A 24,090-nucleotide genomic window follows, 5' to 3' on the forward strand; every position below is an offset into this window, starting at 1 on the left:
CTAAGGTTTTATGACTATAATACAATTCACATATAGGAGATCTTAGCCAAGATATTTTTAAAAGTTCATTGGTCTTTTTATATATATATATATTAAAATGACTTCTATTATTGAATAATCACCATCACTTCAGGTGCTATTGTAACAAAAAGATTCCCTTTTTGTATGGAAAAGGCGGCTCCACAATAAGTTATTTAAGGTCAAGAAATTTTGGGGGGGGGGGGGAAAGTGAATTAAAACATAAAATCACAAAGATAGGAAGCTTGAAAACTATTCTAACGAGAATATCTTATTCTTCTCCAAAATTGATTTAAAAAAAATGATTTAAGTTTGTAGAATATACTTGCTGTTTTTCGGTTTTAGGAATTGTTATACAAGTGTGCCAATAAAGAAGGGATAAAAATTAGTCATGGTTAACTTGCAGAATCTTGACCTTACCCAACCCTTTGAGGGTAAATCAAGGAAAGGCAAGTTTAGAAAAACCTTGGTGAGATATGACTTGGGTTAGGGATCCTTAAACCCTGTAGGATTGGGTGGGTTATGGATTTAGGTTTATGGCCCCAAAGTAGGGCTAAGATATAAGCAGGCCAGGCCTAATGCAGTCCATTAAGACCCCACATTTAGAAAGATAAACCCATGAAGATGCTTACATGGGTATAACCATGCAATTTCATACGTATGATACTATTCTTTGCAATAACGTTAATGTTTGAGCAAATTGCTGAAGCACCCAAAATAGAGAGCCCTTTAAACATTGACACCCGAGTTTGTCTTTCAAAAGCAAATTGTACATTTCCATTAAGATGTTTAGTGATACAATTGTCAAAACCATTATACCCTTACTTATAATGAAATGAAAATATTTCATCTACCCTTCTCCATTATCCATTAGAATTGTTTTCTAACAACTCTTTCACAATTACCTTCTCTCCCCAGCCTCTTTCTTTTTTTCTATTTTCATAAGACTATTTAGGTATATCATATAATTCAAAAAGTAATATAGAGATAAAAAAATATAAATAAAAAAACCCTTGGTGTAGTGGCATACAATAATGGGTTGGACTAATATGTTCAATGAAAGTCTAATTTTAGGAGTATCTTCAATTTTTAAAGATAAAATACAATACCAATGTTCAAAGACCTTTATTTTGGAATACAATGACAATTTTCATTGCAATGACAACTAATTTTTTCGATATCCATATGCCATGACGAGAGTATAAGCCCTCATTCATGGGTCCAGGCTCCCAATCCCCCACACCAACTGCAAACCCCCCCCCCTCCCCCAGCGGCGAAAGAAAAAGAAAAAAAAAAAAAGGGTTTCCCACTTTTTTGGTTTATCTACTAACATTGTAAGGAAACTCTTTCTAGACCTAGGACCAGATTCGCTGCCAGTTGAGGAACCACGTTGATGAAATACAACATTTCATCGCTTAAACCAGTTGAACCAGTTGAACCACCCCCGTCGCATCTCAGATTTGGACGTACTGCTCTGGTCTTTGGAGGGAGTCAAAGTGATCCTTTCAGCATGGGCTACAGCCCAATGGTTGAAGTCAGGTGACGAAAACAGCTCTTCCAAAGCTTTCTTTGTGAAATCCCCTCTGATACCATCCAACTCATCTTTAGTGTATCGTGGCCTCTCAGGTAGCTGGTGGAAGGTAGAATAGTACGTACCTGAGTCCGAAGGCCATGATGTTTTTCTTACACCTGAAAGATCTGCATGTAGAATGAGCATAATCCAAGAGTGCTCCAGATTGATTACATTCTATATATTCAGTTACTGTTGGAGCACAAACCTACCTTTGAGGGGAGAATTGCAGGATGCAAGAGTGAATGGTTTGGTCGGAGTTCTGTGTGATTCAGACTCTGCTAAATTTTCAGTCCTGCAGTAGTAGTAATCATCACATAAGTCTTCAGCAGGTGGGTCTTGGATCTGGAATCTCTTGCACTTATGTAAACTGCTGTCTAGAAAAAGTACTAAGGTGATGAACTCTCATCCATCATAACATTGGACAGGGACTAATGCATGGGGAGTAGCTGTACATAGAAAACATAAACATGGTGGAGCTAGTGGTCATAGATAGACAGAACACCAGAGGGCAACAAAAAGCATTCAGTACAAGATGCTTACGGGTTCTCAACCTCACTTTTCAGTCTAGTTGATGTCAACTAAAAGAATGGAAACAGGTTTTGGCTATGGAAACCAATTTACCTGCACAGGTGACTTTTGAATCTTGACTTCATGATCCTCCTCATTGATGAGATGATTATTCCTGATACCAGTGCCTCCGCTGCCAAAATCGGATCCAGGGAAACCTTCAAGAAAGGAAAAAATTATAAAAAAAATGCATGCATGCAGGCTGGCATTATTTTCTATGAAATTTGTCTATAAGAACTACAAAGAGGTTGTTGAAGATGAGAACTAAGTGTAATCAATTCTGACGCACTAGGTTAAAGAAAATACAAAACAAGCACATATGATGAAATAGATGGCAGGGAAAGATGGACAGACCCGATGTATCATAATAGCAGCAAATATCCAGATGGACCATGCAACAAGTCGTGCAATATTAGTATCAACAGATCCATTATTTGTCAGGATAAGTTTGCGAACGACCCAGAAAGCCAGCCAAGCTCCAGTTAGAAAAATGCACACCAGCAACAATATAACAACCTGCACTACATTTCATTGGAAACCATCAAGATGCATAATCTGAAAAATGACTCCCAAAAAACCACAATCATCGTGATATCAAAAGAAAAAACAATGAAGAGGCTATGAACATGAAATTACTAAATGTCAGGGAGATGACAGATCTCTATGAAGCAAAGGTAAACTTACATACAGGTCTGTACATGTCTTCAGTGAATCCTATCTCCACAAGTATTGATTGGGAATAGCCCCGAAAATAGTGTAGAAGAAAAGATCCCAATCCAACCTGAAGAAAATGATATTGGCACCTATGAACTCCTCTCAAAAGAGTGAAAAATTAGAATCGAAGTAATGAATAAAAGTTGACACTCACAACAGATGAGTACGCAAAAATTCCTAGTGAATTCCGACGACCCGTAGGTAGCACCTTCATCCCCTGTCACTGAACCTCATCAAGGTTGGAATTTAAATACTAAGCATAACAATCAATGCTGACTGGAATTGGTGAGTTACACAACTGAACAAGGTTTTTATCCTCTCTGTGTGTGTGCATGTAACAAAACATGTCAAAAAGGCTTCTTCTTCTTCTTCTTCTTCTTCTCTCTCTCTCTCTCTCTTCTTTTCTTTTCTTTCTTTCTTTTTATTTTTTATTTTTCAAGGGGTGAGGGGAGATACAAGATAGCATTCAGACCCAAATAAATGAATGAACACATTCTGTACTACTTTCTATTTTTCTTTTTAAATAGAGTGAAAATGGTTTGAAGTTAGATTAACCTGTCTGCTTTTTCCTCAATCCACGTTTCACTGAAAATGGTTTGATGGCAACATTTTATCAAGTATATTCCACAACTATAACTGTAGTTCTGATTTCTAGATAAAGGAGAAAGAGCATATTTATACTTTGAGGATTTCACCAATCTGTCCTCTCACACAGCTAGAGCTATCTTCTTATGGTAGCTCCTCTAATTATGCCCCTCTCATATATTCTGTTGGCTTGAATTTTCATCGATTAAAACTCTTGAACTAATTATCAAAAATAATTCTATTGTTTTGGACGTATTGCAACCTTTGTATAAGAATTTCTAGACAACTAACTCCTAATCAAGGTGCAAAATATTGCTGACTTTCGGGGTTTCGCTGGCTGGCAAAATTAACGAAATCCCAAAATGTCCACGATATTTCGCCGACATTACCGGGGTATTTCGGTTGCAGGAGCTGCTCAGAGTTCAGACCACAGTAAAACAGGTGAAGGGGTATTATAGAAAAAAAGATATAAAATGAAGGGGTCCCACTTGAAAATGAAGTGTGAAGAGGGATTTGCAGTGTCCACGCTTCCACACACTACACCTAATGACATGATGATGTAATCTACAATATGAATTGACTCAATTCATTTCAATTGATTTCTAGACCTTTCTCGTCAGTGCCAAACAGAGTCATCGGTTTCCTTTCATCGGCATCCTTTACACGATGGAGCAGTTTAATCCAGTTGGTTTGTGGAAGGAAGCAAGGCAAGGAAGGAGAAGAAGATAACATAAGCCGGCGGTGAACAGAATCAAGTTGATCTTCTCGGTTTGTTGGTTCCGTTGGTTGACGATCGGCCTTAAATTCATTGTTCTTGTCTCTTACCCATCTCTACTTATCTTCATTGATTCCACAGTTCCACCTACTTCTACAGTCAGGAATGAAACCATCAGACTTGATTAGCCTCAAAAATGGGAAAGTTATTTGGTTTCACAAGAAGGTGGGAGACTTAGAGAAGTAGGAAGTAGCAGCGGCCATGAATGATTCAGTGGAGGTTAGGGTTTGAAGGTAAACGGTAGACAAAACCTACGTTTTTTTTTATTTTTCGTCGAATTTATCGGCGATAAAGTGATTTTCCAACGATATATCGCCAGTTCGGAGATAAATAGCGAGATATCGCCTTTCGGTGGCCGTTTCGGTTTGCCATCCACCGAAACGGCCAAAATTGAACTTTTCTCCTAATACTAGTTACATTGTGTACCGAGAAGAAGATTAAAGACCCTTGCCAATGTAGAAACCCAGACCAAACTGGAGATATCTGAGACGAAACAGAAACACTCCCAGAAATTCCCCGAATAACATCTGAACACAAATCAAGGCTTCTATAACTATAAGCAGAAAAACTTGATTCCAAGTTTTAAGCACACAAGTATTTCAAAACCAAACAAAATATGCAAAATAAGCTAATTTGGGAGTTTGGCATGTAAGAAAGCATTCTTGACATCTAATTGTTGTAGGTTCCACCTCTTATTCATTGCCCATAAAAGGACAACTTTCTCAATATCAACCCCTTATTCATTGGGCTTAGAAGGGGCCACTCGCTGCTTTCTTTTATGTCTTCAGAGGTTTAGGCTCCCCAGGCACATCATCCACCAACTGTTCCTATCTAGTCACTCCATCTTCCAAAGGATGATCATCAACAAGAATCTCATGAGAAATATCTTAAGGAGGAATCAAGACCAGAAACTCTTCACTAAGACTCTCCCCTGGAAGAGGTGTAGGAGCAAAGAAAGGAACATATTCCTGGAACACAACATCCATAAAGACAAAGAAACGATGAGAATTAAGATGATGGCCTTTATAACCCTTCTGGGTAGCCGAATAACCCAAGAAAATGCACAGTAACCCCTGTGAATCCAACTTACCATTAACATGATAGTTTTAGGCAAAGACAACACAACCAAATACATTAGGTAGTACTGCAAAGGACGTTATCCCTAAAAGAACTTCAAGGGGGGATTGTTGGTCCAAAACTCAGGAAGGCATTTGATTAATCAAATAAGCTGCAGTAAGGACTGCATAACCCCAAAATTGAGGCAACACATGCATAATAAACATTAGGGAACGTGCTACCCCAAGAAGATGCTTGTTCTTGTGTTCGGCAACCCCATTTTTGAGGAGTGTCAATGCAACTACTTTAGTATATGCTGCCATGGTCAGCTAGGTAAGATGGGAATACACCACCCAAGTATTCAGTCTCATTATCTCTACGAAGGAATATAACTGTGGCACCACTTTGTGTCCTGACCATCTTATGGAAATTTTGGAAACACGGAAAAATATCACTTTTCTGGTGAAGTAGACCACGTAGTCCTAGTGCAACAATCAACAAACATAACAAACCATTTATGATCAGAAATAGAGACTGTTCGAGAAGGACCCCACACATCAGGTTGAATGACATAAAAAGGAATAGTACTATAATTATGTGAAATTGGCTAAACATGTCTAGTCTGTTTAGCTAAAATGCAGGCCTCACAATGAAGTCATTCAAATTACACCTTGCAATTAAATAAATTAAAAACTTAGATAAAATAGGTAAAGGAATGTAGCCAAGATGACAATGCAACTACAATAAGGTAAAAAGTGCAGGAGAAGTGGAACTAGTGGCTATATAAAAAGTTGATAGGGACCCATTTAACAACTAGCGCACCCCTTTCTGTCTAGCACTCTCAATCGTACACCCTATTTCCAAGTCCTGAAACACTCAAAGAGAAGGGAAAAAATGTTATTTTGTAGTCCATGTCACATGTAAGGCTACTAATAGACAAAAGGTTAGCCAAAAACTTAAGAACATGCAAAACAAAAGATAGAGTAAGACAAAGCAAACAGGAAATAGATCCCTTCCAATAGCTAGGAGACAGAGAGCCATCAGCCGTCCCAACAACCCGAGTCAGCATAACAAAGGAATACATATAAAAAAAAGAAGATGAACTAGTCACATGGTTGGTTGCCCTTAGAGTCAATTATTTAGGAGGGATAAGTCGAGTTGACAATTTGACAACCATAAAAACTTGTGGACTACTGTGGATCAAAAGGGGGAACACCAGCAGAGGCTACACTCACACTGGAACTCGACGCCGAAGAGGACACGTCAAGTATGGACATCAACTAGCGAAGGTGCTGGAGCTCGTTAGAGGAAAGAGGTATTGAACTATTCAAGGTGTTAGAATATGCTTGGTGTGCAAATGCTTCATCGCCTCCCCTATCCCCTATTTCCATCCCTACCCCCTCCACGGGAATTTGTTAGGTGTCCATGAAACATCCAGTACTTGTCCTTTTTATGGTACTCTTTGCCACAATATTCACACTTCAATGGGGCGCAAGAGTCACTAGAACTAGACTTATTGCTGCTAGAATCTGCCATCAATGTAGACCTATCAGATGTTTGAGCATGTAACATAGTTATCTTATGATTGTCCTCAGTATCAACCATAACATAAGCTTGCTCCAGAGAAGGAAAAGGCTCCCGTGAAAGAATCTGTGCCCAAATCAAATCACTCAACATTAAGGCCAGTTAGAAAATTATATATGTGAAGCTTGACCTGCCACTTCTAATAAGCAGTAACATCAATAGCACAAGATGGAGCAAAACGCTCATAGAAATCAAGGGTCTGACAATAGCATCAAAGAGTGTTCTCATATTGAGACAAAGTAAGCTCCTTTTGTTATAACTGATGAATCTTCCTTCAAACCTCAAAACACAATGCATCATTCCAAACCCTAGAATAAGTTTCTTTGGTAACCTTCCATATTATAGCACCATCAGGAAGGAGAAGGTAACTCTTTGTAATACTTGGTTCGGGGGAATTAAGAAGAAATCCCATAACCAAGCACTCATCTGTATCCTTCTTGTCTCAAGCCACACCATGTGAAGAGGGCTTGATAGAAGTTTCGTGAAAATGGATAGTCAAATCACGAGCACCAACCGCAAGGGAAATAAAACAAGACCAACAAAGATAATTGATCCCATTGAGCTTAACAGTGGTCATCTAAAAGGGGTGGGGGTGGAAATTCACAATCCAAAGAAACAAAAGAAACAGGAGGATCCTCCATACCAGATGTACCATAAGAGGCGGAGGTAACTATATCGGCCATCGTAGGACAAAAAATAGATTATAGACTAAGGAAAAAAACTTCTCACCACCAAAAACACGGCATGAAGAATGGTTTTGGGACCAAAAAAGTATTTCAGAACATGCGGGATAGGAAGGCTATGGCTCTAGGATCACTCATAATAGAAGGTGAGAGGCCTAGAGGCAATCACAGGTCAAAATAAATAAAAAGGGAAGGTATTGTGACCTCCCTAGAGCACTCGCTGGCCTTGTGCGATAGCTCCAGGGCTATCAGAGGTGAATGGAGATGTTGCTTGCAAAGATTGAGGCCCCTAAGAGCTTAATTGGATGGAGGCGATGGCTCCTAGGATTACCACTAGCTTAGTGGGTGGATAAAAAAGGAGACTGACACAACCTAGAGGACGCCCAAAGCCTAATAATACTTCTAGGAGTGTCATTGGGTGTTGCTGGTGGTTCTAGGCAAGTCGTAGTGTTCCTGCTATGGTGGAACGAATGTTGCGATGGGGAAAAACAGTGTTGTGATGGGTCTATATGGTGTTGTGGTGGTGGCAATAGGTTAAAAGGAGTTCAGCAGGTGGCAAAAGTGCAAAGAGATGCCCAGCAGTGTTGATTGGAAGAGAAAGACACTGCGGTTGTGGTTGTGGTTCCTTGTACTAGGAATTCCTAGGGTTTCTGGATCAGAGTTGGCTCTAATACCATGTTGCAAAATTGGGAGAAATCATGACTTGTGTTTGAAGGACACAGCATGAGCTTTATTTATACTAATAACTTTTCAAAAATAGAACAAATCAAATCTTCCTAGTGTGGGAATATTACAAGAGAAAATAAAAGATCCTAAAAGATTCTAACAAACTACCCCCAATAGTAAAGTAAATATAACACTATTATTGCCTTACAACACAATACAAACTGGTGCTGCTGCTGCTTATTTTCTTATTTTCTTTGTTTTTTTTAGACGTCCTGGCTAGCTTTGTTTTGTGATCCAGATAGTTAGCAACTATGGAAACAATTTCCCCTTCTTTGATAAAACTAATAAATCAAACTGTCAAAGACACTTTTCACCACCTTCTAGAAGAATTAGGAAATAAAAGACATTTAACAAAACCAAACCAATGACAGCCAAGTTTTCCTTTCCCTTCCATAATTGATTGGCACTACTTTAAACCACTGAGAATTGAAATCTAATGGAGTGGTTGTGAGATAAAGGCGGGAAAAATGTGAGATCCAGGATTGGTAGAGGTGTGCCAGTTGATACCAGTCATACCTCTAACTGACAGTCATGGGGTATGACACCCAAATTTACCATTTAAATTGTAATGCATAACAACTAGGAAAACATGAACTTCTAAAAACTAAACAGATAGAAAAAAGGAGACTCGATTCTATATCAAAATGGTAAGACTCAAGAATTACAAAAGTAACTGAATATAAAATATCCCAGGTATTGAATATATAATTTTACCTGAAAAAGGATCATCAAGATCACAGGGATAATGCCAACAGCCGTTGCACTGCTATAGTAGAACATTTTAGACATGCTAAGATCGGGTGCCAATGAAATCAAAGATATGCCCAAGACCAAGAAAATCACACGATATAACAAAAGTTCTGTGAAATCAAGGAATTACATGTTATGTATGCCATTTTAAATAAAATAAGGACCACATCCAAGTTGCTAATATATCCTTCAAAAGTATATCCAACTGCTAATAATATGTGATTTTTTACAAACAAAGAGACGCACTAAATAAATAAGTAATTTTGCAAAAGAAAACTTCCAATATTCAAGTTCAGATTTGGTAATGCTTTCAGCTAAGTAGTTATACCAGAGCCATATTCATAATTCTCATTTCCCTAGGGTATCAGTTGTAATGTACTGATAGATATCATTGTAATTTGAGGAAGTCCAAATCTAATAGAACTTGGAAATATATGACTAATAAAGGATTGCAGATCTGATCATCTAAACTTGCCAAACCGAGGAAAAGCTGAACTGGAGGAAGGTCCCCGCTAATGAAAGGAGTACAGTCTAGTTCAATGGCACGCACAGTCTCCCTTCATGGGGCATAAGCCCAGACATCCAATCCAAACGGTAATATACTCGGTAGTTTCGCATGAGAATGATTTCCTTATGAAGGTATGGACAAGTAAAATAACACCAAATAACGGTCCTAAAGAAGATAGTTCAATATTTCTTGTTGATCTATGTGTTCAGCCACCCGGATATATATATATGCAAAGTTGGACCAGCCTGGCCCATTCTAGGAACGCAAGCCAACATGAACCAGGTGAAAACGTGGGTTATGGTCTCTTTAGGAATTTATTCTCTCATTTGAGTTGTTTTGTAATTTAATAAGCTTGCTTAGTGAATGATCAGCAATAGTAGAATTCGTTCTGCTTTAGAATCCAACTAGGACTTCTTTTCATTGACATTTGCAAAACTGAATGAAAGAAATTTGTTCTCAATTTATGCATTGGCCATTGGCTGCTGTGGGATTCAAAAATCTTGTTAAACAGATGATTCTCTTTCTGTTATTTCTACTTCCATCCTAGCAATTTTTGTGTTCTATTTTTTCCCTGTTGCAACCGAACAAACAGGACAGATAGATTGATCAATTGCCCCTCATAGTACGAGTTTCTCCTTACTTTGTTTTACAAGGATATGTTTGCTGCAGCTCTCATTATTTTGTTGCGTGATCTTTGGACTGATTGCCGGACAATCTTAAGAGGTCTAGATTTTGATAATCTGTGCCAGAAATCTTAGGAAGAAAGAAGTCCACGAGGGAGTTATCCAACCTGAATTGAAGCTGCTCTCCACCATTAATGTTGGTCATGAAATTCAAGCAGACACTCTTTGTATTTGCAAGAAGTTCTCAGTAGCATCCCATTTCACTATCCATTCACTAGAATTCCCAGTCTCTTTTGTTTAACTATAAATCCTGATTACTCTGTAAACCTTAATTATGCTTTATCTGAGATGATAACCATTCTTAGGAACCCATACCAACCCACTAGGGGACTTTTGTGACCCAGGATTGCATTCATCTCATATGCTTCAATAAAAAGACAGTAAAATCTAAGTACTAGAGCAGAAAACGTAAACTAGACCATTGGAAATCACAATAATTGAACTACTAAAAGAAGAGAATTGCAAAGTTATCACATGCAAAGTGGGTATCAAATTTTTGCCATGAAGTTGTCCAGTACTAAAAACAGACAAAACTTAGGGAGAGCTGTTTTCCATATTTTATAAGTTAGAAACCACAACCCATACAAGAGTCCCTTAGGGTCTTGTCCTGGCTACAGAAACAAACCTAGTTCAATGGACACCTCAAGCGCTTCAAAGAATGGACCAGGCATCCGAATATCTAAGAGATTGTTCATGTAAGGTGACATAGATTGAACCCACAAACCGTTGGTAAGTTTCTCCCACTTGTCTTCAGCGCACATACCAATCTCAAGAGACATATTTCTGCAAGGCACCACAAAAGAAGTGATCAAATTATATACAACAACTTTGGAAAAACTCCAACAAACAGTAACTGCCAAAAGTAATTCAGTTCTACGATATCTCTGACATCAGGTTACCGGAAAATTACAGAGGAAATATCATAACAGATGGGATAAATTGGGTGGCTGGAACCCAAAATTGAGCTGGGCAAGCTCAATTGATTTGATTTCCATCTGCAATCCGATGATATAAGCTTTCTAATTTAACTAATGTGAGATTCAGACCTTCCATTTAACTTAGTTTCATTCTAGGGTTTGACTACAGAAATTAACAAGCAATCCAATTCCCCAAGTCGACATAATATCATTTATCCCCAACTGGAAGATAGGGTAATGTCCTAGTGTCCTAACCACCTATGGAATAAAATTAAACCTTAGATGACCTTCGGAGGGTGTTGGATTGAACCAGAACAGAAAAACTTTTGGATATACAAACGTATGACCCAACTAGAGCTGGTCATCCACAGACATAAATCTACCATGGGAAGCTATTTGAACCACCACCAGAAAACCTATCTTGTTGAAGTATGATTAAAGACTGGATGATCCAACTGGATGTTGGAACATCTGCAGAAAGCATTTAGTGGTTCCAGAGTAGGTTTTCCCAAGCTTTCCTAAGGAAAGAATTAGGGATCTTGGACATATGAATTAACACCATTACACTCAAGAAATAGGTCAAAGAAGAATTACCAGTGAGGCCTGTCACTGTGTTGATTCAGGTATTATAATTGTGATACAAATCATAAAGTAAAACGGTGAGTAGGTTTTGTGGCTTTGGTCTGACTTATTTTAAGAAGTGGACTAAATTAATATCATTCTTTTGTGATGCATTTTCATGCCAGTTAGAAATACCATGCTTAAATAACAAGCATGATGTTACGCTGAACTTGTTTAAACATTAGGATTGATATGATGAAATTATACTCGTTGAATTGCAATATTGCACAAACAGCGCATGATGATGTTGAATGTGGAAACAGGACACCGTGTGGCCAAGGTATGATTGACATACTTCTATTCATTAATAATAACTATTGCATAAGGCTTTCCCTCAAAATGTATTGTAATCAACATACTGTACAGGATGTCTACTTGTATCCTCAGAGTATGGAACAGTGGTATACTTGTGGTAATACCTTCATCGTGTAGAACAACATCCAGTCAGGATAAAACAATTGTGCTATGATCCCTTGCCAACAAGGGGTAGTTGTTAAATAACCTGTAATGGTAGGTTTCATGAGATTTCCTGAAACACAATGTTCATGGTAGGATGTGGTTATTGTTAGCAAAGCTACGCAACAATGCTGTGAAAATGGCAAAAACAAACACACACAAGACAAGATTTACATGGTTCAAAAGCTACATCCATGGTTGAGCAGCTTGATGGCTTTCACTATGAAGATGATAAGAAACAGAGTGCACCCCGATAAACCATTTTTTAACCCCTCTACGACATTTTGAGAAACTATTTAAAGAACGGGTGAAAACCCTACGTTAGGAAAAGACCAAAACGCGCATGCCCCCAAAAAATGCTTCAAAAGGAAAAACGAGACCTCCAAACAGATTATGCCCACTAGTAGTATTTCAAAATGCACAGAATTGTGAATACAGATCTGGGTGCAATTAGGCCCCAATAGGCCTTGGAACATTCTGGATGGTGAAAGCTGGCTTTACCACAACAATATTGCCAGAGGCAGATTAACCACCGAAAGAGCACAGAATTGTGAATACAGATCTGGGTGCACTTAGGCCCTAATAGGCCTCGGAACATTCTGGATGGTGAGAGCTGTCTTCACTCTTCACCACAACAATATTGCCAGAGGCAGATTAAACAAAGGTGAATAACGTATGATTTCAAGACCACAGATCTGGGATTGGGTCATTGGGGTCTGATGGCACATTTTAAGACTTACATTCTCCCTTACCATAATCAGGGTTTGGGTGAATGAGGTACTATTTTGGAACCAAGGATACTAGCTACCATAGTTGTCAAGGTGTCATCTAGGTGCTTTGCTAGTGAGTAGATGTCCAACATCGCCTTGATTGCCTTATCCCCCCCCCCCCCCCCCAAAAAAAAAAAAACCTTCAATGCCATAAAATTCATAGGTGTCTAGATGCTTTGCTGGCACCATCTCTTTTAGTTCCTCATTCAATATTGGCTCTTTTTTTATTTATTGTAATACAACTAAATGAATGCAGATAGGTCAGAACTGTTGTTTTTGTAAAACAAAAGAGGAAGCAACCCTAAACCTTTTTTTTTACCTGTGATTGGATAAACCATCTTTGAGCAGGGCCCCCTCTATGGTTAAGAATGGATCACCTTAACCCTCCTTACATAATTGCTTTAAGCTTACAACTGTGCTCCAAGCCTCCAAGTTTAAGTGGGATCTCAAGATCGTTAACTGGATGTTTAATCTAATTTTTGTACCTTCTACCTGATTTGGACCACTTGCAATCACTCCTGTTTTCTCATCAACACCCCCCGCCCCAAAAAAAAAAAAAAAACCATAGGATTTAGTCAACCCTTATTTATTAGTGGACGGCATGACTAACTGAATCTTATTCAATGTCTGGCTGACAGGAAAGGTCCTTGCAAGATAATATCAGTAGAAGTGATCACTTAATCATTCCAAGTCTGGGAGCCACTCTATCCTGAAAAAGATCCGCAGCAGCAGCCCGATGAGGAGACACAGCCACACCACAGGATATGGACGTTGAAGGTGCACCGGCCAGGCCCCAACAGCCAGCCCCTTCTTCAACAGCCACTAGTTTGTGATTTCAGGCACTTGACACTCGCCTCACCACCATGCAGCAGCATTTTGACCATTGGTTTGATTCGTCGGCTACTTGCATGGGCTCCATTGATGACCTCATGCACCACATGATAACTCACCTCAACATCCCTCAAATGCAGCTGCAGGGTAATGACGGTGATGATGATGATGGAGCTGAGGATGAGCAAGGTGATGAGGAGGAGGGCGATGATGAAGAGGATGATGAAGCCAATGACTAATTTCATTTGTTTCTTGTTATCTTTTGTTTATTTTATGCAAAGACTTGATGTTTCACTTTTGAACAGCATAGTGTTGACTTCATCACTCTTATGGCTTGCTTTTATCTTTTAAATATGTTCTATTTTTATGTAATGACAATTTATGCAATGCAAACTACTTTCCTCTCTTATTGATATCTTGCCTTCATTGAGGGGGAGAATTATATTCAGGGGGAGCATTCAATGCTTTTTTTATTTTTTTTGTCGATGACATAGGGGGAGAAATTTGGGAATATATGATGTTTAATGTGATGTTCCATGTTTGGGGGTATTTAGGGTACTTCAAAATGATATGTTTTTTCCGGGGGCATTTGGGGTACTTAATTGCACAATGAAACTATAAAACATACACAAGTGATGATTTTATCATCTCGAATGATTATTCATATGCTATATCACTTGAGTGTTTGTCATCATCAAAAAGGGGGAGATTGTGGGGAAATGTCATGTCAACATTGCCACATCAGCCTCCATTAGTTTTGATGATAACAAACATGAATTACTAATGTATATATTAAGTTGTGATTGTGCATCTCAATACGAAAGCAAGTGGACCAAATCCAACTCATTGGACCAGACTCACTGGATGCTCAAGCCCAAGTCAAGATCAAGTAAATTTGGACTAGAAACCAAAGTCAAGATGAGCATCAAGATCAAAGCACAAGAAAATGCAAAAATCAAGTCAAGTTCAAGACTTAGATAAATTCAGGACTTAGCACACCTCCACATACACTCATATGTAATTGCACTAAATTATACACATATCATGTCATTAGACTGACCTAGGACATATTAGGAGAGTGCATGAAGCTTAGGGTTGGTTAGAAATACCAAAAACCCAATCAAGTCTTTCAATGCAATTCAGTGTGCACTCTGGGGTGCAAACAAACGACCGTCTGGTTTGAAGTAAGCCTTAATGGCTAATTCCCAGACAGAGCTACGGCTAATTCAAAAGGACATCCTCTAGACTGAAAACTGGGAGAAAATTTATATCCGTTGGGAGGTTGGGCTAAGCAATTGAATGTCATCTTTATCATAGAAAAAGTTAGAGGGAAACTCAAGTTTCAACCAAGTGAAAATGGGAAACCTAGATGGGAAACTGGGAAATTTCGAGGAAACTCAGGACTTTTTTGTGCAAGTTTCGACAGGTTTTAAGGAGTATTTTAGGGTGAGACTCTGCATTTAAGCTAATTAGAGTATAAAGAACACATTGGCACATGCATTTTGCTAAAAAAAAAATCAATGTAGACATGTCATAACATCAATGGAGAGTTATCCAAAAAGTACACTATAAACTTAACTACTTAAGTAAATAACATTCAATATATAATTTTCTAACTTCAAAACATCAAATACAAAGTAACTGACAAATAAAAGGAAAGTACAACTCAGTGCCAAGAGGAGTGCCTTGGTGGATCCATTCTGTGAGCTGAGTAGTACTATACCTGTAATATCCTCTCCTCCAACCAAAAAACATAGACATCCTATGACATTTTATGCCTATGGTAGTCAAGGTAATAGACAACTGCAACTTTATAAGTCTGGTCATCAACTGGCCTAAGATAACCAGTCTGAGGGAATACGCAATTTAGATAGGGAAGTCCTGATGGAGGGGGTATTTGTCGTGGTATTTGGGGGAACATGAAAGAAACAAAACAATTGAAAATTTGTGAAAGTTATGAAACTTGCAAGAAAAAGTCTCAAGTTTCCATGAAATTTTCCATGTTTCCCACAAATTTTGGGAATTTTTTTTCTCATGAACCAGCTGGTCCAGCTAGGTTGAACTAGGTTTTGACAAGTTTCAATAGGTTTCGAGATTTCAATCGAAACCTGAGATTTTTTTCAGTCCCCTAGTTTTTCGTTTCGAGGTTCCCAAAATGGAAATTTTCAATGGAAATTTCACAAGTTTCGACCGAATTTTGTTCTATGGCTGAGACTGAGATCCAAATCTAAATTCTATTGTAATCAAAATTCCAGATTTTGAAATTTGAATTCGACAATCAAACTAGGGTTTGGATGGATTCGGCTACGATGGAAAGAAAGATATTCCTTGCTGGTTCTGCTGTCCAGAACTGACTTCTATTGTTGTACATAACATAGCTCATAATCCGGTATAGCATGACAGAACCAAACATGTGGAAATTGACAAACGATTCAATAAAGGAGGTTTTTTTCCCTTTTTTTAATCAAAAAGGAACTTATAAGTTCCATTAAGTTCCATCAAGGAGAAGATTGAGTTTGGGCTGATCTATATCTCCCTTGTGACTTCTGACAATCAAAGGGTTGATGTGCTTAAAAAGAGTTTTGAGCACCAAAGCTTTCAATAATATTACTAGCAAGTTGGGGATGATAAATATCTGTGCGCCAGCTTGAGGGGGAGTGTTGAAATACAGAAGCCATTTTTTTAGGTGAATGCAGAAGTAATATTAAGAAAAGGTAGAATTGTCTGCTTAGGATACTTATTGTAATAGTCCCACATTGTGAATATCTATTTTCTTCATGTCATATTATTAATATAAATAAAGGCCTGCTATGTCACTCAGACATAAGTCAGGATTTCTCAAACCATTCAACAGAGGATTTCCTATAATATTTCTACCAAGGCAATTATGGAGCTATAATGTTCAGACGAACAATATTTTGGCCTCTTCATGTTTTGAGTCTTTTGACCAACATCACTTCTTGTATTAATTTGAAGATGTGACCCCATTTGGTGATATGCAATGGGTTTCATCAATTTTGAAAATTCAGAGAGAGAGGGAGAGAGAAGAGACACTTATTGCCTATTCCTCAAAGTTAAACATCTATTAACAAGAGAGGAAGGGGCACCTCTGATTCTGGTGCTTCAAGTATGCTCTTGCAATTGTTGAAAGCAATTATTCAGGAACACCAATAGGGAAACCCCCCACAAGGTCTTCAGGATAATTGAATGAATTAATAAATAGTACTAGAGATATTATTTTGATATTATAAATCTATGATGATGCTCTATTTTTGCTAAAATATAATTACCCCAAAGATAAAATCTCTTTCCTTAAGTTACCAAGCATCTACATTAGGGCTATAAACACATTCAGCTCCTCAATGTTGTTACCTATCATAAATTGCAATGTCAAGTATCAAGCAACTATTTAACAAAGCATTGGACTCACCTATGGAAACAAACCTCAACATTTGGTAGATGGCCACTTGAATTTGCTTGTGCATCTGTCACCACAGCTTTTACTGAATGAGCATATTTACTTAGATCTCGAAGCCTTGATAGACCATATATGTTAATCCTTTGGCAAACCATTATTGCACCAGGTTTAGAGCCAGGTGAGTTTTCCACAGGCAACCCAGAGGATAATTGCAATGTCTGAGGCTGAGCAACAACTGCACAATATAGAACCCATAACAACAAATATTTACCACATGCTACCATTAAGAAGAAATGTATGCAAATGAGTATGATAAGCCCCTTGTATCACGAGTCTATACTCGTAAGCATGGCAAGCAAATCCACAAAATCTAGTCAAGAAGGGAAGGAAACGGTTGGAAGATTCAAGGAGTCAGATTGCATTCAGATTGCCTTTTAGGATTAGATTTGGGATGATTCTGTTGATTGATATTGTAGGAAAGTAATTACTATTAATATTGGGAAGGAAGAGTAGGTTAGGCATGCTTTTGAAGTTATTGGGGAAGTTAGGGTGAGAGCTATTGCTCTTGGGTAGCTGTAGGTTCACCTACTGCTGGTAGCATGTTTTGTTTCTCGTTCAGCTTTTATTCAAAGTCCATTATTTCTATTATTTTCTTGTGTCATTCCAACATTGTTAAGTTGCTACATTCGGGTACTTAAAAAATTGGCATCAGAGCCAAACGACTCTAGGGTAATGGTAAAAAGCATAATGGAACAGAGGGTAGAGGAATTAGAAACCATTGTTAAAGAGATTCAAGGTCAGGCAGGGGCCTTAGCATATCAGATTGAAAAAGGGGAAAAAGACAATGACAAATTCAGAGAGGAACTGCAATTTCTATTCTCAAAAGGAAAATCAGCCGATATCCTAACAGCAAAGACGCTTGAGGGAACGCCAGATGAGAGAATGGGTGAAACAGAAAAATCGAGGGAATTTTTTCCCAGGCATCTTGACATGCCAATTTTTTTGGGAGACGACCCTATGGGATGGATAGCACGAGCCGAAAGGTATTTCGATTTGAAAAAATTAAGTGATGGAGCGAAACTTCAAACCGCAACTTTGTGTTTTGAGGGAGTTGCGTTGAAGTGGATACGTTTTCGCGAGTTGCACCAACCATTACTATCATGGAGGGGTTTGAAAGAGGCGATGATCCAGCGTTTCAGTTCCACACAGATGAAGACTCCGCAAGAAGCATTGATCACCCATAAGCTGGTTGGGTCGTTCGCTGCTTACCGCGATGGATTCGAGGTTCTTACGGCTGCTGCCGGCGCTGTAGAAGAAGAGTGGCTGAAGGGCATGTTTTTGGCAGGGTTAAATGAGGACGTGAGAGCAGAGGTAAGGTTATTTGGACCCACTACGTTGGGCCAAATAATGGATCTGGCCCAAGCAGTAGAGGCAAAAAACGTGGCTGGAAAATTAAATCGGAAACCTTATTGGGCGCAACCCACTCCAACGACCCAAAACTCAGCCCAACGATATGTTCAATTGGGCCCAACCAGCAATAATTCTAAAGGACCAACCCTGAACCAATGAACCGGAACCAACCAGGCACTCAACACCCCGGTTCGACCAACCCCAAAAAATGAACCGTCGTCTTCTTCCTCTCGTTCTGCAATACCATCGACAACAGGGACTTACGGGTGATCGAGGTGGCTTTCTCAGGATGAAATCAAGGAAAAGATGGACAAGGGTGTTTGTTTCCGGTGCGATGCTCCTTATACCAAAGGTCATCGTTGCCCTCTGAAGCAACTGAGGTTGCTGCTACTCCACGATGTTGATGAACAGGATGTTGCAGCCACGACAGAAATGACCAACGGTAGCACTAGAGTTGACGAAATCAACCCTTTGGTCGAGATGGAACTTTCACACACCTCTCCGGTAATCTTCTCACCCCACACCATAAAGTTGAGAGGGCAAATCCACGGCCACGACATCGTCGTGTTGGTCGACCGTGGTGCAACGCATAATTTCGTTGCGCAGGAGCTGGTGGAGCCTTTAGGCCTGGAGGTACAACAGAAGAGCTTTCAGGTAACTTTGGGAGATGGCATGATTCAACGAGGCACTGGAGTGTGTCGCAATACTCCGATCAACATGGGTGGCGAGACTTTTATACATATTTTTACCCATTCCATTTGGGCAGTATTAACGCTATTTTGGGTGTCGAATGGTTACAGATGTTAGGGGAGGTGAAAAGTAATTGGCATTCACGAACCATGACGTTTGAGTGGCACGGACAATCCGTATCCACATATAATTGTAGCACAATTAATCCATAGGAAGTGGTGAGCGTGAAAATGGATGAATCAGTTGAACTTTGACAGAAGCCTTTATGAACCAAGTAAAAGGTGAAACGTTAGAACCAGGCACAAGGTGCTTAGCGAAGGCCATATAAAGCCTTTTCAAAATGGCAAACATGGTTTGGCTTGTCAGTTGAAATGAAGCCCTAAGGTTGTTCCATGTATACATCCTCTCTGAGTGTGCCATTAAGAAAGGCATTTTTACATTTTTAAGGTCAATATAATCCGAATTGTAGTTGGCTTCACAATGGGATTGAATGTATCATGATAATCTACTCCAGGTTGTTGATTGTATCTCTTTGCAACTAACCTTGCTTTATACCTTTTAATAGATCCATCACTCTTTGTTTTGATGTGATATACCCATTTACAACCAACTAGATTCATACCTTGTTGATAAGGCACCAAAGTCTAAGTGTTGTTGTGCATCAAAGCATTGTATTCTTCTTGCATAGCAGAGACCCATCTTCTGTCCTTGGTTGTTGTTTTGAAGGTTTTTGGTTCTATGGGTATTGAGCTAAGAGAGGTAAGAAATGCATGGGATATGAGATGCCTTGTTGTTAGAAGGGACATAGGTATTTTAGGTTTACTATGGCCGGTTTTGCTTCTTATAGCCATAGTGTGGGTATTATTGGGAATTGGAGGGAAGGATTGGGTTTCTGTTGTAGGGGATGGGATCGGATGGGATGTGGGTGTTGGGTGGGAGGGGGAGGACTGATTTAGTCATTGGGGGTGGGGTGGGTGTTGGATTTGGTGTATTATTAATAATTTAAGGGTGGGGTGATAGATGTGGATGATGGAGGTGTGGATTGAGAGGAGTGTAGTGGGGAAGCTTGTAGTTGGATAGGTAGAGAGATGGTAGGATGTGGAGGTGTTGGTGTTTGAATGGGTTCTAATGAGGCAAAAGCAAAATGGGTCTCATTGAAAGTAACATGGTGAAAAATATATACTCTACCAGTAGTTTTATCTAAACACCGATATCCTTTATGGTATTGGTTGTATCCAAGGAACTCAATGGACTTTGGGGACAGCTTGTCATGTCTATATGGTTTGAGATTGGGATAACATGCACATCCAAAAGTTCTCAAGTGAGTAAAGTCTGGCAAGATTCCAAACAGCATTTGATGAGGTGGTTGACCTTGTAATACCGATGTGGCAACCGGTTTATTAAGTAGATAGCAGTTGTGAAGGCCTCTAACCAATATTTTGTTGGCATCTTTGCTTGAAATAAGAGAGTCCAGCCCATCTCTGTTGTATATTGGTGTTTCCTTTGGTAAACTCCCTTCTGTTCAAGGGTGTGTGGACATGTAATTTTAGAAAGACATTCATCAAGAAAAATTTTGAAAGCTCCTTTGGTAAGTTCATTGGCTCCATCACTTTGAAAATACTTTATGTGGTGAGAGAAAACATTTTCAGCCATGTTTTTGAAATGTTTAAAACAAACAATGGCATCTGAATTCTGTTTAAGTGGATGGAACCATGTATAATCACTATAGTCATCAATGAAAATGATACAAGAAGAATAACCACTAACAGAAAGTGTTCTGGTAGGACCCCACAAATCACAATGTATCAAATGCAAAGGATGTGTAGTTTTAATCATAAAAACAAGAAAAATTAGCTTGTGGTGTTTTCCTAATTGACATGCATCACAAAAAGCATGAGATTTAAAACGATGAAAAGATTTAAGAAAATTAGAAGAACGTAATTAACGCAAAATGATGGAAAATGGATGGCCAAGCCGGCGATGCCAAATCTGTAGTGAAATATTGTTCCCGTAAAGAGCCAAAGGAGGCACAGCTTGGGCTAGAACTGTATAGAGATTATATTTAGTTGATCCTTTTAGAAGTGTTACGCCTGACTTCAAATCCTTAACACAAAAATACCATGGGAAGATTTCAACAGAAACATTATTTTCTCGAGTTAGTTGGGAGATGGAAAGCAGATTTGGAGTAAGCTTAGGAATAACTAACACATTATTCAAAGAAAAGGAATTTAAAGGAGTTTTCAAAGTGGAGGAGACAATGTGAGTAATAGAGAGCTTCTCACCATCCCGAACAAAAATTTGTGCATCTCTTGAGTAGTTGGTTGAGTGTTGGAGTAATGTTGGATCAAAAGTCATGTGTGATGTTGAACCTGAATCAAGGATCCATTGAGGATCCATTTGTTAAGCCATTAAGGCAAGTGGTGCTGCTAAATATGAACACCAACATATGAGGGTGGGGGGCCCCTTGTTTCAGCTTTGAGAGTATCTAAAATAACATTTGCTTGCAATGTGGCCAAATCTGGCACAAATCTGACATTTCGGTTGGAATTGAGTTGGTTGGTGTCAATTTACCTGCTGGAAGGAACGTTGGTTTACTTGAAAAAGGGGTCTAAAGCTTGGTTTTGAAGGTTGGGGTATTGGGAAGGTGATGTTTGGTGATGGACGTGGTTTACTAGGTGTTGGAGACCGGATGGTGTGAAGGGTTGTTGGGGATTATGGAGCAGGTAGAATTGGAGATTAATTCCCATAACCATGACGGAGTCATTGTTCATGGGTGAGGAGTTTAGCTCGTAGATCAACAAAGTGTGATGAGAGGGGACATGTTTTCGATTGTGATAATGAAGGTCATGTAATCAGTGCCTAAATCATTCATCGTGTAAGCTACTAGATCTGAATCTATCACTTAATCGTTGATGGCTACTAAGGAGTCGGCTATGGACTTGATCCGGTGAAGGTAGTCTGTGATAGAGAGGTTGGCTTTGGTGATTGTCTGTAATTCTTTGTGAAGATACGGCGTGCTGTGAATTGTTGTTGAAACAATTCCGCTAGAACCCAAACGTCTTTTGCAGTTTTGAGGCCGAGTATGTGTGAGGAAAGAGATTTGGTTAAAGTTGCATTGATGCAAGCCCTAACAAAGTGACCAGACTCCCGCCAGATAAGGTATTCAGGGTTGGGAGTGGTGGAGTTGTCGGCTGTGATGACTGTAGGTGGAGTGACCAGAGATCCATAAAGGAATCCCATTAGATCTGAACTAATGAAGATGGATTCGAGTTGTTCCTTCCATAATAGGTAATTGGAGCCATTGAGCTTAACAGAAACCAAGTTTGATAGATTGGTAAAGGGGAAGGGTGTTGTAGTTGCAAGTGTTACAACCATGAGATTCGTAGGATGGTAGGGATGAGTTTTGCAGGGGGGAAATGATATTATTGGATCTTGACTGGCTCGGATACCATGAAAGAATTTGTATTTGGTTTGAAATTGTATTACTTACCAATGAGGTAAGTAGTTTTATTTAGAGAAGTAACTCAAGTGTTTTACAGAGATATGACCCTTTACAATTAGGTTGAGTAAGTATGTGGTTTTCAAATTTGAATTTAAATATTTGAAGTATCTAGATGGATTTTCGTTGGACTCTCTTTATCAACTGATTTTAAGACTCCGCCAAAGACTCCACATCTTTCTCTTCGTTGCATTGCTAATTTGCTAAATATTTGTCATTCAAAGTCTATTCAAGAAATTTCACTCCAAGCACAAAGTGGATAAATTTTTCAATCCAAATACTGAAAAGATAAATCTCAAAAGATACAATTTCCGAACTCGTGATAAAGAGCTGTGAAGAGTCGGCAAAAATAGCTGAGATGTCCAAACTGAAACAAGATACGTTTTCTTCAAGAACAAGAAAATCAGAGAGGGACTTACATATGGAGAGTTCATCGGGAGCAGAAAGGACTAGAGAGCACGAACAAATAACCAAGGAGAATAACCACCAGGAAAAATGTGAACAGGGACAGAGTGGTATCCTGCCTGTTCTTGTCATTCCTTCGCCGCGTCCGTTCCCGCCGTCCCTAGTTTCGGTTTGATTTGTTTTAAACTGAACGGAAGGCAGGTTAAAGAGGCCGGCAATTGCAAGCTGGATGATCCAAGAGTGATCTGGAGCATGGAATCTCTCGACTCGACTTGAGTCTCGACTCTTGAGGAGTGCGACGTTTGAGCTTTCGCTCTTGGATGGCAAGGCCGTACTAATTGACATATCCGTGGCGGAAAAATATCGTGATCATTTCACAGGTTTTTGTTTTCTTTTTTTTTTATAGCAAATTTCACACGATCAACAGCATATAGCCTGGTTTACCTAACAAAAAACCACAGGTTGGAACCTGATAGCATTTGTTTAATGGATCTCAATGGATAAAAAAAAAGTGGAGAAACTCTTTCAGATAAAATTTCAAACGAAGTGAACGTGCTCCTAACAAAGGCGGTGGCGACCTCTACAAGTTGAACCGGTTTGATTTTTATTATTTTTTTTTTCTTTTAACAAAGACACTTTATATATAAGAAATTTGGGGATGGGGATACTTACATATGCAACTAGTAAGAATTGAACTTACAATCTCTCCACTGAGAGGTGAGTTCTAAATCACTCCACTATCCTTCCTTTGACAACCTATTTGATCTTCTGTCTTTCTCTTTACCACACATTTTCCTTCTCCTTGCCCTTTTGTTTGGGTTTGTGAGCCCAGTCACCATGGGATCGTGTTT

The 24,090-nt window shown here is 39.0% G+C and overlaps 1 protein-coding gene across 3 annotated transcripts; it reads right to left on the reverse strand.

Moving 5' to 3' along the window:
- Window positions 1-1,291: 1,291 nt before the first annotated feature.
- Window positions 1,292-23,740, reverse strand: LOC149016887 (transmembrane protein (DUF2215)). Of its 3 annotated transcripts, none has more exons than XM_089151154.1 (10): window positions 23,254-23,740; window positions 17,248-17,470; window positions 10,848-11,005; window positions 8,996-9,141; window positions 3,027-3,089; window positions 2,847-2,939; window positions 2,513-2,674; window positions 2,213-2,316; window positions 1,801-1,883; window positions 1,292-1,716 (listed from the first exon to the last, which is right to left on the reverse strand). In XM_089151154.1, the coding sequence occupies exons 1-10, from the start codon at window positions 23,582-23,584 to the stop codon at window positions 1,427-1,429; spliced, it is 1,653 nt and encodes a 550-aa protein (XP_089007280.1). In that variant the 5' UTR covers window positions 23,585-23,740; the 3' UTR covers window positions 1,292-1,426. The 3 variants fall into 3 exon arrangements, with proteins under 3 accessions (XP_089007280.1, XP_089007279.1, XP_089007278.1); XM_089151153.1 differs by having other exon boundaries at window positions 1,292-1,707; window positions 2,513-2,679; window positions 2,843-2,939; XM_089151152.1 differs by having other exon boundaries at window positions 2,513-2,679; window positions 2,843-2,939.
- Window positions 23,741-24,090: the final 350 nt, after the last annotated feature.

This window comes from Hakea prostrata, chromosome 4 (genome assembly GCF_041222555.1).
Source record: "Hakea prostrata isolate BN-2017 chromosome 4, UWA_Hpros_2, whole genome shotgun sequence".
Taxonomy (NCBI): Eukaryota; Viridiplantae; Streptophyta; class Magnoliopsida; order Proteales; family Proteaceae; genus Hakea; species Hakea prostrata.

Excerpts from the sequence above, each read along its gene's own strand:
- LOC149016887 (XM_089151152.1), bottom strand. The coding sequence starts at position 23,584 with ATGTCAATTAGTACGGCCTTGCCATCCAAGAGCGAAAGCTCAAACGTC. Across the intron at positions 17,471-23,253 it reads TCCCGATGAACTCTCCATAT|TTGTTGCTCAGCCTCAGACA; the intron begins GTAAGTCCCTCT and ends TATATTGTGCAG. Across the intron at positions 11,006-17,247 it reads GTTGAGGTTTGTTTCCATAG|AAATATGTCTCTTGAGATTG; the intron begins GTGAGTCCAATG and ends GGTGCCTTGCAG.